Raw genomic sequence first — 14,662 nt, 5'->3', positions numbered from 1 at the left:
AATACAAGACACGACCGCAGGACCCACCTACCTGTGGTTTGAGTGTGCTCTGCAGGCAGCTGCCCCCCGGTTCCTGAGTGCCCCCTATTCATCTCCATCCTGTACATCCAGGAAGATCCTCTGGGAGTTAGGGGAGTATTTAGGAGTATCTTATCTGGGAAGTCAAACGGGATTTCTCCTCTGTCCCAGAGTCATAGTGGTGTGTCAGGCCTGACCTGAAAGCGGGTCAGGTGCCATTTTTAAGAGCCTTTGTGTTAACTTTACTGGCTTCTTGTTCAGACCGCTCTGCTTTTCCAGGTATTGCTTCTTGTTTCATCTCCTGAAAAATAGGGTAGTGTTCTCTGTATTTTCAGTAAAAAATAGAAAAATAGAGGTAAATTCTTCTAAAAGATGTATGCCTGCAATCAAGCCACACTTGATTGATTTTTTTTGGCAAAGGAAACTCATGCTCTGATTGCAGCCAGCAGCAGAGTCCCCACTGAGAAGCTTAGAACCATCCTTAAAGGAAACAAAAAGGAAATACAAAACTGTTGTTGTTGCTATTCCTTATTAAAAAAATAAAATAAAATAACTATTTTCCTCATTTTTATAGCTATATGGATACACAGATATGTGTCGGTCTCCTTCCACCTGCCTCAGCAGCAGGGAGTCGCACCAGTGTGAGCTGAAAGAGAACCAATGTCATTTTTACCTCTCACTTACAGAGTATTTCTTAGCAATTTATGCTGCCGTTAGTCCATACCAGACATTTGCTTTCTCCTTGAGATTGAGTATCAGCCCAGCTCACATTTATCTGGAGTACTGGCTATGCAAGCTGGCTTGACACGTTAATTTAATTTGTGCTTCTCAATTCATACTCTTTCATTTACGATCAAATATTGAGAAAGGTTACAATTAATCAGAGCGCAGGAACAGAAGCTGGCAAAGCTAATGATGTATTACTGCGTTTTGTTTGCTCGGGAGGGGAATAATTGAGGTCCTTGTACTACAGAAAACTATTATTAGTAAGTAAAAATTATCAGAGGAAAGCGACCCGCACCTGCCTCCCATTTTGCAATTTGTTTGTAACAGTTTTCTTAAAAGTTCTTAAAAATGAAGCATTTTATTAACTTTTTTTGGCTGTGTGGCTGCCTTGGGGGAAAATGTGCCTTTTCACGGGGCATTGGGGGTTCGAGCCCTCGCTGCTGCCCCCCGCTCTGGGCTTGCAGATGATACTCAGTGTGCATGAAGGCCATTTCCAGAGGCTAATAGCGTGCCCGTCCCCGAGGGGAAAGGGCTCTGCTACTGCTTGCTCAGCAAAGGAACCACAGGGAATCCTTGCGGGAGAAAATACAGGCTGATGGACTTAATGTGGTCTGCACTTCCTAACTGAAAATGAACTAATTGCTGGTTGTTTAAAAAGCAAACGTGTTGCTGGGCTGAGGTAGACGATGAACCCTGAGCCCCTCCTGAGGCAGTATTTACAGCCCAGCCATGTGCTCGAGCAGCAGCAAGGTGTGCATAAGAAACACTTGCAGGCTTCCCAGGGCGGCTCAGGGTTATGCTGCTGCTGGACACAGATGATCTCCTTGGGTTAGTGGGACACAGTATCTGGCTGCTGAAATACTATAATAAAAAAAAATAGGGCTTATGTAGCTATGGTACACAGTCATTAAAAGCTCCATTTTTAAGTAAAAATACCCATCTCACTTTGTTATTCTAGTTACTAACAACTTTATAAGGTTATTGTATGGTTTTATGTATGGCAAAATTTCACAGACCTTTGCTCAGTGTTAGTCTGCGGGGTCATCTGGGATGGCAAGTGCCACCGCCAGTGCTTTGCAGGTGCACTTGGGACTCCTTGGTAGTTTTCAAGATTACAAGACAAAATAAGCTTTTCCAGCTTCCCTAGTTTTTAACCTAAAAGAATAACTACTGGGAGGGGAAGAAAAAAGTGACTCTGACTTTTTCATTGGGAACAGGGTCACTCCGTAAGTCAGGCAGAGTTGAGCAGACTTCTGTCTCATTTGGTGGGTTGACTGTATTACTCTTATTTAGGACATGATAAAAGATACAGAATATGATTAACTTTAGGATTGAAGGCATCCTTTTTTCCTTTTATTCCAACTGCCTCGGGTTTTACATGCTGTAAATGCAAAAATTTGTTCTTTGAGGCTATTTACATAATTCTGGACTTTCAGCTTTTCAGTTCCTCAGTCCCCCTGGGTGTCCGCTGATCTCACGTACTGGGGGGGACGACCCACCAAAACCCCAGGATGGGGCCAACTGTATGAGACTGAACAAACAGAGCAACCTGTCACCTCTGAACGTGAGCTCAGGGATGGGAGCTGGGCAAGGCTTTAACTTTTTGTGGGAAGGCTATTGCTGGAAATCCTGCCCTGAGCACAGACACCCTCATGGGAGGACCCGTATGGGCTCCTCTGACACCCAAAATAATACTGCCACCCTCTTACTCCAGGGTAGGGCTGTAGGATACTTCTTGCTTGAAAAATACCTTCGTTTGTGACTGGGGGACAGCACAATGATGGCATAGTAGCTGACAGAGTGGATTTGCTTTGCTGGTCCATGTCTCACACCTTGCATGGGCAGTATCTTGGACACGGGGAATTTTCTCTGCGTGTGGGGACCTGATCTGTCGTTGGAGGTCACATGTGACATTTGGGCCAGACTGGGAGTCCATGGCACTGTGGTGCTCAGTGAATTATTTTTGTGCATAGGAAGGAGTGAAATGAAAAGGAGCCAAGTCTGGCATAGATCTAACAGGCAGAGTGTGCTGATTAGCATGTAATTCGATTTGCTAGGCACTACAGTAAACACCATTAAGCGCAAGATGCAGTGATTGCTCCTGATAGCACCCTTTCAGCATTACCTCGGTTCCTGCAACAGCTGGATGGAGCTGTGTTATGACTGTTCAGCAGGCACCAGCAGAGCTGGTGATACTCCTTTCTTGGGCAGAAGCTTGAATAACACAAATACTGCCATTATAAAAGGGTTTGGGTAGCTGTATCTACAGAGCACAGCTGACATTTCTCCTGCTATCCCTACTCCTTCCCCATTCCCCAATGGTGCAGCTGGGACCAGCACTGCTGTGGGTTACTTGGCCATCATCAGCAGGAGAGGCAGTACGATAGTCTGATTTTTCCCCACCAGTATTGTGTTTTCCTCCAGTAAATGTCATGTCCGTATTTTTTCCATCATGGCTTTGGTAAAGAAAGTCCCTTGTCTTTATTCTTGTGCCACACTTGGACTGTGGGTTGGAGGAGCCCCTCAGCATCGCAGCCCTGAGCTGAATACAGACTTTTCTCTTGACTCTCCTGGTTAAGGACAGACTTGCTTTTGGTCTCATGCTATCACACTTACTAAATTCTTTGTTTGCTGTAACTGAAGGATCACCTCCTTCAAACCTCCCATTTATAAACGCAAAATGAATACGCTACATCATTTCAGCATAAGGACAAGTGAAGTCTTCAGCATCGCAGCCCTGAGCTGAATACAGACTTTTCTCTTGACTCTCCTGGTTAAGGACAGACTTGCTTTTGGTCTCATGCTATCACACTTACTAAATTCTTTGTTTGCTGTAACTGAAGGATCACCTCCTTCAAACCTCCCATTTATAAACGCAAAATGAATACGCTACATCATTTCAGCATAAGGACAAGTGAAGTCTTTCTACAGAAATACCCCATTGAAGCCACATAATGATGAGTCCGTTTTTCTTTGTTTGCTGTAACTGAAGGATCACCTCCTTCAAACCTTCCATTTATAAACGCAAATGAATACGCTTACAGACTTTTCTCTTGACTCTCCTGGTTAAGGACAGACTTGCTTTTGGTCTCATGCTATCACACTTACTAAATTCTTTGTTTGCTGTAACTGAAGGATCACCTCCTTCAAACCTCCCATTTATAAACGCAAAATGAATACGCTACATCATTTCAGCATAAGGACAAGTGAAGTCTTTCTACAGAAATACCCCATTGAAGCCACATGATGAGTCCTGGTTTTTCTTTCCCCCGGAGCTAGCTCAAGCTCACTGCCATCAATAGCAGCTGTTGTTAGGACAGGCTCCCCCAGCCCCCCTTGTGTTGGGTATCACCTTGTGCCACATATGTGGTGTTGAAATCAGCCAGACTATTCATTGGCAAAGCACATGCAAGTAGAGGACAGACATCCTGGTTGTGCTCATCCCCGCAAAAATAGCAGCAAATTAGGAGTACAACACCTCATTTCCTTTCATTGTGTGGGGGCGAGCACAGGAGGAGCTGGACTGAGATGGCATTTGCCGAGAGACCTGGCACAATCAGGAGTATGTTGGAGGCTGTCAGGAGGAATTAAGTTAAGGGTGAGCACCCTGGCACGGGGAGGGTCAGGTGAGGATGCCACACCAGGCAGCCCCACATTGCTGCCCTGCAGCCACTTACCTCCCTTTGCCTCCGCTAAATGCGGGCGATTGCCCCGTTGTCTGTGGGATGTTTTCCTAACTAATCCCATTAGGAAATCAGGGTTTCTTAATGACTGCGAGAGGCTTGCTGTTTTGCATGACAGAGAACGGATAGGTGCCCAAATGAACTTTTTTAATAAAACGCATTGTGTGCTCTTGATAGAAATTTCCTAACATTGATGTTGTTTACATACTATCTGGCATCCTGGGGAACTGGAGAGGTCCATCATTTCTCTTCAAAGCACTTAGCTCTCCAAGGCTTATCAAATTGTTTTAGGAATAAGAGGTACCTTCCTTGTTTATTCACTTGTCCAAGGTGTTTTCTACTTCCACACCTGATTAAATGAGTAAACGCTTTAATTTTTCTATCCTATCAATAAAGCTATGGCAAAGAGATTAAATCGTTTCTCCTTTTTGAGGTCTAAGGAGCAGCACCTTGTTAGGGACTGAACCAGGGCTCTTACGAGCCAGGAGCAGGAGGTTTCACTGGCTTGGCAGCCCCAAACCCACATCCTCAGACAGCTAAGGAAAACAAGTAGCATCGTTCCCATTCTTTGGGAGAAGTCAGGGGAAATGAAGTTTCCTTGCAACTGTTGTGTATATTAATTACAGTTATTTAGAGGGACCACAGTAAGGAGAGCTCAGCTTTGCTTTGCAGTGAAACACAGAGACCTTGCTGGCTGATGAAGCGAAGCAGCAGTGCACAGCATTTACTATTGATACCCTTAAGAGATGGTCAAGGCTTTGCTCCTTTCGGTAGCACCAAGAGACTGTTTGCAGAGCTGGGCCAGGTGGCCATGGGGGGAGTCCTACCCCACTCCCATGGGGCTAAGACCACCATCAGCAAGGTTTCCCAGTCACCTTTCACAGGCACAGCCCCATGGGGGATGTTCTCTGGCCACCGAGGTGCATGGCATTTGCCCATATGGCTGAATCCATCCCTTGCTGTGTGAGGTGCCGGCATTACTCCTTGTCTCTCCTGCTATAGCTTCACGTTTGATTTAAGCTGATCTAAGCATGAGCTGCAGTCAAAACAGGGGGAGCAAGTCCCACTGCCCAGGCCTCAGACACCACTCCCATGCAAAAACATGGCCTTGGCATCAGGTTTGAGACTAAAATATTCTGAGAAAGTAAAGGTCCCACTGGGCCAAATTTCACATTTGCTTCTAGCTGCAATGGTATTAAAACCAGAGAGCACAATGTATCAAAGAGCAATTTAAAAACAAGAGAGTAATATCTTGTTGAATGAATCTGCTATATATTTTTAAAAAGGCAATATACAGTATGCCAGCTGATGTGCTTTTATTTATCTGATGTTGTTTGGGGCCCTAGAGGACTTCAAGCACCCAACAGCTGCATTAGGGTGCAAGTCCAGCGGGAAACCCTGCAAGTACTGGCATAGATTAGATGAAGAAGTGCATGTCTAGAGCTGATGGTTTAAAATGTGACTCCAATAGGCCTAATAGATTCACATCCCAGAGGGTGAATGAAATCAATCCAGTGCCATTGATCTGCAGCCGGCTGCAATTTGCAGAGCCCCACGGATGAGCAGCAAATACGAGCTACTATCTGAACTGCCGGCTGCTTCTGTTTGAGCCTTGAAAATAAATAATCTTTTGACAGAGACCAACCATGACGGCTTTGGATTAGGCTGGAAACACCTCCGCAAGTGCCAGAAGGTACCCAAAATGCCACTGACATTAAAAATAAAAAGATCACAATGTTGGAAGTAGGAAAAGGGCTAGATAGCAAAAGCAATCCTAAGAGGTTTCAGGAGAGGAAGGCAAGGAAGATACCAGAGTTAACAGAGATGGAGAGAGACTGTCAAAAGGGCAGAAGATTTGGAAGAAGTTCAGAGAAGGGGAGCAAAGCCAGAGGGAGGTGTGGAAGATGAGACCTGTGAAGAAAGGCCAGCGGGAGCAGGTCCGCTCCGCCTAAAGAAAATACGCACAAGGGAGACATAATCACCTGCAAACACACAGGGGGGACTTATAAAGCAGCCAGCAACCAATTTTCAAATAACAGACCTGATCTTTAAATAATCTAGTAAAAGGGAATGAGGGTGGGATAAATACCTGATTTAGCATCCCATCTTTTTTTGCAGCAGCAGCAATGCAGCTGTATTTTCTTCCCTGAGCTTCTCCTCTCCACCTCCTGAATCAAAGTCAGGGCAGCACCTTTACAGCTGAGTCTCTCCTGCGATACAAGCGGTTTTACAGAGCAAATACCTTCATCCCTTTCAGTTTGCAGTTCATGCCTCCTTCCACTTCGCCTCTGAAACCTCTCTTGCCCCAGCTATCTGCCCATGCTCCATGTGTGCCCTGCAAACCCTCCTGCTGCCTTCCCCAGGCTTTTCAGGAGGGGCAGAGCAGACAGGAGGAAGGCAAACAAACCCACTCTTGTCAGGATATAACAACTAACTAGTTGACAAAAACACTCACTTTCTGTAGAGTAAGTGCTGTGACGATTAGCTTTGCTGGGCGGCCAGGTCAACCCAGGTCTCTCCAGCGATGCACGAGCTGGGAAGGTCACATTTTCTCCAACAGCCTCCAGTTCCTTACTTGCACAGCATTGCAGGGGCTCCTCTCTTTTCCCCACACCACCTGCACAAAGACCTCAGGGGCTGATCCTTCCTCCTGGACCTTATGAGGAGTAGGGCTGTCACTGTAACGACTCCCACCTGAGTCTGCTGGCCGGGAACCAGTGAGCTGCACCCACCGGGGCATAAACCCAGGTGCTTTGGGCATGTGGCTCTCCCACAGCAAATAATTTCTCTCCCAAAGGAGAAGTCATGCCATGTAAATATGATGATTATAGCAGCTGATACCTGATACTGTTTTTAAGCAGGACCCTTTACAAATGCAGATGAAGGCCCTTAGACCAGGTTGGAATTAGATCTGAGCTCTCCATCTATTTGCATCGCTGAAATGGTGTAGGAATAAATCCCCCTTTAACTGCTGCTGGGTGAGATCTAGATATGAACATAGCGGGGCCAGGCTCTCATCTGCGATGGGTTGTCTTTTCTCCAAGATGTGGCATATAGATTTAAGATGCAAAGCTGTGTGTGCATTTGCTCTTGTGGCGTGTTGGGGCACGGCTCGCCACTTACACCGTATGCTGTCCTCCGAGCAAAGCCGTACGCTGCTGCTGGTATTGCTCAGAGCTGTGAGCTTTCACGGGACACAACTTGCAGCGCAAGCAGATAGCAGAGAGAGGAGTAGAGAGTAGGACGTGGAGCTTTCTCACCTGGAAATAGAGGCTTTTCCTTGTTTCATAAGGTTTTATGAACATATATAGATTAGAGACTGGGTTAATTTCTTAAAATCTCAGATCCTGTGAGAGGAGGTCCGATAAGTGCTTTCCTTGCACAGATCTCAAAGACAGTATGTGTGGAGTAAAGTTCATGCAGATATTTGGCTAATAACATCTACTAAAATTATCTATGCAGTAGAGAGAATAGCTGCAGGTTGCAACAAAGCGTAAAGATGATTTTTTTTTTTTCTTTTCTTTCCTGTTTCCCTATGACTTCTCCAGATTTTTCCACCATGTTCGGAAAGAAGAAGAAAAGGCTTGAAATTTCTGGGCCCTCTAACTTCGAGCATCGGGTTCACACTGGCTTTGACCACCGGGAGCAGAAGTTCACGGGACTACCTCAGCAGTGGCACAGCTTGCTGGCGGACACGGCAAACAGGCCAAAGCCTATGGTGGATCCCTCATGCATCACTCCCATCCAGCTCGCGCCTATGAAGGTATCGTGCAAAGTCACCTTTGAATTTCCAAACCTACCTTTAATTGCATGTAACCTTAATGAAGTAATACCAGCAGTGGCTGTCCCGGGAGGCAGGCACAGCTGGGGAGCGTGCAAGTACAGAGAGAGCTGCAAATCCAAATATTTAATAGTAGAGCTGCAAGGAAAAAGAGTTGTATGTATAAAACTTGTACAAATGCCCCAAAAGAGTGTGAGTCACGATTCTTGCAGGGACTGTGCCTTCACGCTCCCGGGCTGCAGAAGAAAAAGCCACAAGTCCCAGTGGAGGCCCAAAACAATGCTCCTCTGCAGCATAAAGCTCCTTGATAATTAATTTAAGAACGGTGCTTTAGGCAAAGGCAGTTTGGAGCAAGGGAAAGAGGGAAAAGTACACCAAAGGAAAAAAATCAAATTGCTTGTTCAGCCGGGCAAGGAGCTTAGGGAGGGATCTCATTGCTACCTGCCGCTGCCCGGAGGGGTAACACAGGTGATGGAGCTGAGCTCCTCGCTGGGTGGTAAAATGAGGGGAGACAGCCTCAGGTTGTGGCTTGGGAGGTTCAGGCTGGACAGCTGGGGAGAAAACTTGGCTCGGAGGGTAGAGCAGCACTGGACAGGGCACCAGCACAGCTCTGGGATCCCCATCCTTAGAGGCTCAGGATTCCGGTAGACAAATTTGCCCTGATTTAGCAGTGTTTCTGGGATTGCACATCCTAACATCCCAGTAAATCGCACCTGTGGGCTGGTGGTACCTTATACCCCGCCAGCCACGTACATCTCGTCGTCATGCAGCTGCAAAATAAATTTAGGATTTCATTTTCATGTGGATTTTTCTGCAGCAAGGGAAAATCAGATAATCCCGAGAGCACAGACCCTGTGTTTATATTTGATAAGTGCTCTTTGCTAAATTTACATTTACTGCCTGCTCCTGAAGGACACTCATCACTTGCTGATCAGGACTGCTGGGTGTTGCTACAGGACAAGGGAGATAAAACCAAAGCCTTGATTTTTTGCTGTAATAAACTATCTTACTGTATAATAGAGGCCCAAAATAATGAGGAAAAAAGTAGGCAAACCTTTTCCTGCTAGGGGAGGAGAGTAACTTTGTTCCACAGCCCTTCTTAACGCCAAAAATGGATGTTTTGACATGAATGCATAAAGGTGTTTTAAAATGAAAAAAAATGAGTTTACTATCTTGCAGCAGTACCATCTCTTTTTTGCAGTTCTGGAGCCATAAATCCATCAGCTTAAAAAGTTTTAAAATGTATTAGCTTTCTCAGCACCCTAGAGGCAATACGACTCTGGGTCTCGGCCTGCAAACGGACATACGCGTAGCTTGGTTCATGTTCAGAGTCCCATTGAAGCAGTACACGCTACGGGGTGTGAAGGGCCAAGCCCCAAATGAGTAGTTGCCGCATTTTGAAGTGGAGAAAATCACTGTCAGTTGTTTCCAAGAAATTGTCAATTCTTGCTTTTCTGTCTGTATATCAGAGGTCTATATATGTCTATATATCAGGGGTCTATATATGTGCATATACCAGGGATGCACTTCTGAACTAAACCATCCTGTGCCAGGAAAGGGATGGGGCCAGGAGCCAAAATGCAACTCCCAAGCCGAGCTCATTCTTCCAGTGTAGCCTTGGCCCATGGTGGTCCTTGATGCAGCCGTGCATCCCACGACATCTGCCCAGGATGCGCGTCCCGGGGACAGCATGCCTGCAACCTGGTACCCATCTCGGCAGTGGCCGTGGGGCTGAGCACAAAACAAGCCTGTCTGCGGAGGGACCCGCCGGAAGGGTTTTCTGCATAGATGGAAGATGTGAATTTGGAAGCAGATTACCCAAATTGCAGTTAATTGCATGCCATCGCTCCAAAGGTATAGTTAGACGAGGAAATGGGGTTAAGACTGAAGGGTTCAAGAAATTGTGCCTTCACCTTCCAGTTACTTTCCCTATCCGAGACTCAGTTGCAGCCTATTGAAATGGGCCTCCATGATACTGCTAGAAAAAACAGGTTAGTTTTAATAGCGACTAAGAGGCATTGACTGTCATCTGAGAATTTGCTTTTAACTCCATTGCAAGATACCATTTTAGTGTATATTTATTAAGAATTAACATGCCTTGTTTTGATATAACTTAACTTAGGGAGAGAAACTGAGTTGTGGCCAATTGAAAACTAAGAATATTTAGTATTGCTAAACTAGTTCAGCATAATCATTTAATTTAGACAATTTTTTTACGTGCTCACATGCACCAGCACCTTTAGTTCTGTTGAAAGATTATTTAGGAACTGAGGATTTCCTGACTTCAGTGAGAACTGAAGATTTAAAGTACACTTGCAGTTCGTGAAGATAGGAACCAAAGGTTCCGGGATCTCAATATTGTTTACAACTTTTTTCTTTTCCACCCAGCAGTTGATAGTTTAATTAACGCACTTGTGAATGCACTGAAGTGTAGCAGAAGAGGATTCATAATTGTGTCCTGAGTCACAGTATTAAGCCAGGCTGAGGCATTTGGCCAGAGTTAGTTCGTGCCGTGGTTTCAGGTCGTACAGCAGCTCTGTGACGCTGCTATTCTGCACTCCTAAATTTATTCTCTGTTTAATTACTTCAGTATTGACTACCCATATGGGTTGAGGCAGAAGCGTTCCTGCTAATAAGTGCTCCTTCATGACTGAAGAGTAGCACAGATCACAGAGGTAGACTTTGAGAGCATGATTTCTTGTTTTTGAGACAGAACTGGTGTTTGCTTGCTTTGGGCTGCACCCAAAGCTGAAGCAGAGGAAGGGAAAGACTTTTTCTTGACTTCTGTAGGTTTTGCAGCTTTCCCGGTTAGTGGTGTTTGCTTGTTTCGCGGTCTGCAAAGCAGGTAGGATCTGATGGTACATAGTGTATCCCTTTGCGTAAAACCAATAAATGATAAATATTCTCACTGCTCCATCTATATTCAAAGGCAGCAGCAGCGATGACGAAGAGGCAGCGCCCTGGGCTCCCAAATATCCTGGGGGATGTCATCGCCCTGCCTCTGCGTTGGCTGGGATGAAAGTGCTTTTGCACGCAGGCGGCGGCAGCTTGTCATGGTAATATCAGTGTCTGAATCCAAACCTGAGCTGACTGTACAAATTCATTCATTTCAAGTACGAGGAGAGACAATAATGGGATTCCCCTTACCGGTGTGGGTGACCCAGATACCAGCAGAGTATTGTGTATTTCAGATGCTAACACAAGTCAGTAAAACGCGGCAGAAGATTTCATGAAGAATAGAAAGCGACAGTGATCTTGATAGGTTTGGGGTGTGGAGACAGGGGGGTTTGAAAAAAGACTGATTTTTCACTGAAAACGTCTCTGCATGAAAAATGTGAACTGTCTGTATCTTCCTGTACTTAAAATAGGCTTCACGAAGTCCGAGATCCTGATGCCAGGCCTCTCGGTCCTCTTGCTTCAGTACTTTGTAGTTGTCCTGTGTGTACCTGGAGCTCATGGTTTGCGTGCTTGCCCTCAGCCCACGATACACTTGGCCCGTCATCACCGTTGCGCTACACAGGAGCTTTAACTTGTTGCCACCCTTTGATTTTTGGAAAGCTTCCGAATCAATAACTAAGCAAATGCATTGTCCTTAGGCAGCAAAACTCATTCTTCATGGTTTCTCCCCTCTGCTCAAAATATTAGGAAAACAAACACCAGAACCCTTATTTTGGGGATTTTTGCCAAAAGAGCTTAGCATTGGCTTTGTAAAGATGCTCCGTTAAGATGCTTGAATGTCTGCTGCTGTCAGTGGGAGCAGGATGGCACTGAAGACTGGTTAAAATCCCTTCTCATGTTTCCCAGTGCAGCGAACAGCTGAGCGTCCTCGCTGCTGTCAGTTACTGGAGGAAAAAATGCCATTTGTTTCTGAAAAAACACCACACTGGGGTTATTCTTCAGTTGTCTGTGCTGGTACGTGCGTGAAGCCTCCATCGCTTTGCTTTTGTTGATGCTTTGGGTAGTCTCACCCATCCACACCGTCAGCAAGATCAAGGTACCCAACTGGAGGATGACGTAGTGGTGGGCTTGTCCTTGAGTAAGGAGGTAAGTGGCTGTGAGTATTTGGGGTGGCCAAATATATAGAGGCATCAAGAGGACTGAATCCTTCCTGCTGGGACTTCTGCATGTCCTTCTCCCCTGAGCACATTGCAATAAATCCAACCATGCTCATGTGGTGGGATTTCACATATTTCCTGAATTTTCTCCCCCATTTTCTTCCCTTGAAAATGCAGGGTGTAAGGGGATGAGGGCTTTCGCTGCCCCATGGTATCTGACGTGCACCGAGATGAGCATTAGCACAGCTTGGCGATGCAGAGGGGTCAGTGTTCAGCCAGCAAAGACAGACCGAGATCCTCAGCTTGACATCGATGCTGTATTGTCGGCAAAATTGAAGGAGCCTCTTCTGTGCCGTGTGGATTTAGCTGCCTTAAAAGTAGAGAAAACAATGTCCTTTCTATCACTTCACCAAAATGCCCTTGAATGCCCCACGGCTGGGCCAAAATACGCATTAATTTGAGATGCACATTAATTGTGCCGTTAACTTGCAGCAGTTCATTTACCTGTTGTCCTGCAATGCGTGAGTGTTGCAGGGCAGAGAATTTCTGTAGGGGACAGACCACAGGGTCGCTGGCTTTTCTCTCTCTCTTTCATCCTCATGTTTCAGTGGTCTAATCTATATGTTTTGTCTTACTAGTTTTAGTTTTTCTCACTTCTGCCTCTCAAACATTGACCCTGATACTGGCGAGTTAAACTGTAATCTTTAAAACCTTTCTAAGCTTCTACTGCTATATTTCAGCCTCTCTATTACACAGGGAGAAAGTAATCGGAAAATTAGTTACTGGTCGTGGCCCTTTTAGTAGCTCTGACATAATAATCAAAGCTTCTGTTTACTGTGCATGTTGACAGAAGGAAAAGCAGATATTTCTCTTCCCCATCCTATTTGGCCTCTTAAAGTATTTCCAGCAATGAAATTCAAGCCTCATTTAAGGTGTCATTTTTTTTCCTACATTTACATGCTTTCCTTGCTTAGATGGAGGACACCGAGCATTTGCACAGAGCCGTGCACAGCAGTGCTGAGTGGCCAAGGGCCTCAAAGAGAGGAGACAAGCAGGGGTCCTTGTCGGGTCTTGAGCAGTCAGAAATGTCCAACTCTCATTAGGTAACCCCCAGCCCTCTCCTCCCGCGTGGAGTTGCGCAGGGGAAATGCCTGACCCCGAAAAGGGGGATTTAGAAATAAAGAGCTGTTCAAAGGCTTTGCCGGCTGCTCAGGGGCAGATGGACAAAGCGGTGGTTGTCTTGACCTCTCTTCCTCACCCTCCCAAATTTTTACCTCTCCTTGATAGCCCCTTCTTTTTGCTTATTCTTCCTGTGGTACCTCTGTAGATGGGACAGCCTGAAGTTCTTGCTTGAAGAAGATAGGTTCCCATCCCACCAGGATGCTGTGGACCCACAGCACTGCTCTTGCCGGGACAGGACCTGGAAGGCTGCTGACATCTCGTGGGCCTTCCTTGTAACCACATCATGAAAATTCATGCTTAATAACTCATGCTTCCTAATTATGCACTTTGCAATCACACGTTGGGCCTGGCGCATGCTCAGCCGGGAGGAGAGAAGGCGGAGGGGGCGTCTCCAAAAAGGGCAAGAGCCAAGACCTTGCAGCATAGGAAGTTCTGGGTGAAAGGAAAATGTTTTGCCAGCAAGCGTGGTTGAGCAGCGGGACAGCAGCCCGGGGGGGCTGTGGGATCTCAGCCTTTGGAGAGGGCAAAATTTGATGGACAATGCCCTGAGCAGCCTGACCAGACTTCGACGTTAGCCCTGCTCTGAGCGGGAGATTGGGCTGGATGACCTGCAGAGGTCCCTTCCAGCCTCAGTTCTTCTGTGATTATCTTCATCTACGAGTGATTACGGTCAGATTTGCAATTGTCCTGTAAGGACAGCCCCACTTTCAATTTATTTTGATCACTAAACAGGAACGTGTTTGATGCTACACGGTGCCAGAACAAACTGCAGCAACTTTTTTAAGTAGAAGGTTTTTCTTTCGAAGGGATAATGCTTCACTCTTGAGGGCTACTTGATTCACCACATTTTTAAGTGACAATACTACTTCAGTTACTCTCCGTACCCCCCTGTACAGGTATAATACAGATGTGCCACCTAGTGTCCATGGATGTGTCTTACTGCGACATTCGCTTGGTGTGAGAAGAGCCAAGTTGCCAATTTTGTGTAATCTTGCAGGAAATCTTATCACTGTACAAATAAAAATCAGCCACAGTACGAATAAATGCAAGAAGTACACAGCTCAGAAGTTTTTTATAATTTATATCACTAGGTTAGTATGTTCTCATATGTACTCCATTGTACAGAGGAAGTTTCGGTTTTATTTCTGATTGTCTGATTTCAGAAAATTACAGGTTTTTACGTAAGTCCTTTAGAAGAATATTGCTGCTGCCTGTGA

General features: G+C 45.7%; 1 protein-coding gene across 1 annotated transcript in view; it reads left to right on the top strand.

The window, feature by feature from the left end:
• The first annotated feature begins 4,287 nt into the window (after positions 1 to 4,287).
• PAK5 (p21 (RAC1) activated kinase 5) overlaps positions 4,288 to 14,662 on the top strand; it is a 44,268-nt gene continuing 33,893 nt past the window's right edge. Inside the window, exons 1-2 of the mRNA XM_009282522.2 lie at positions 4,288 to 4,342; positions 7,976 to 8,190. Of these exons, the coding sequence (XP_009280797.1) occupies positions 7,987 to 8,190 (204 nt within the window). The 5' untranslated portion in view covers positions 4,288 to 4,342; positions 7,976 to 7,986. The remainder of the gene's footprint in view (positions 4,343 to 7,975; positions 8,191 to 14,662) is intronic.

The sequence above is a fragment of the Aptenodytes forsteri genome, unplaced genomic scaffold (genome assembly GCF_000699145.1).
Source record: "Aptenodytes forsteri isolate BGI_AS27 unplaced genomic scaffold, ASM69914v1 Scaffold5, whole genome shotgun sequence".
Taxonomy (NCBI): Eukaryota; Metazoa; Chordata; class Aves; order Sphenisciformes; family Spheniscidae; genus Aptenodytes; species Aptenodytes forsteri.
The sequence above is the reverse complement of the archived record's forward strand: the minus strand, read 5'-3'. Positions and strand labels throughout refer to the sequence as shown.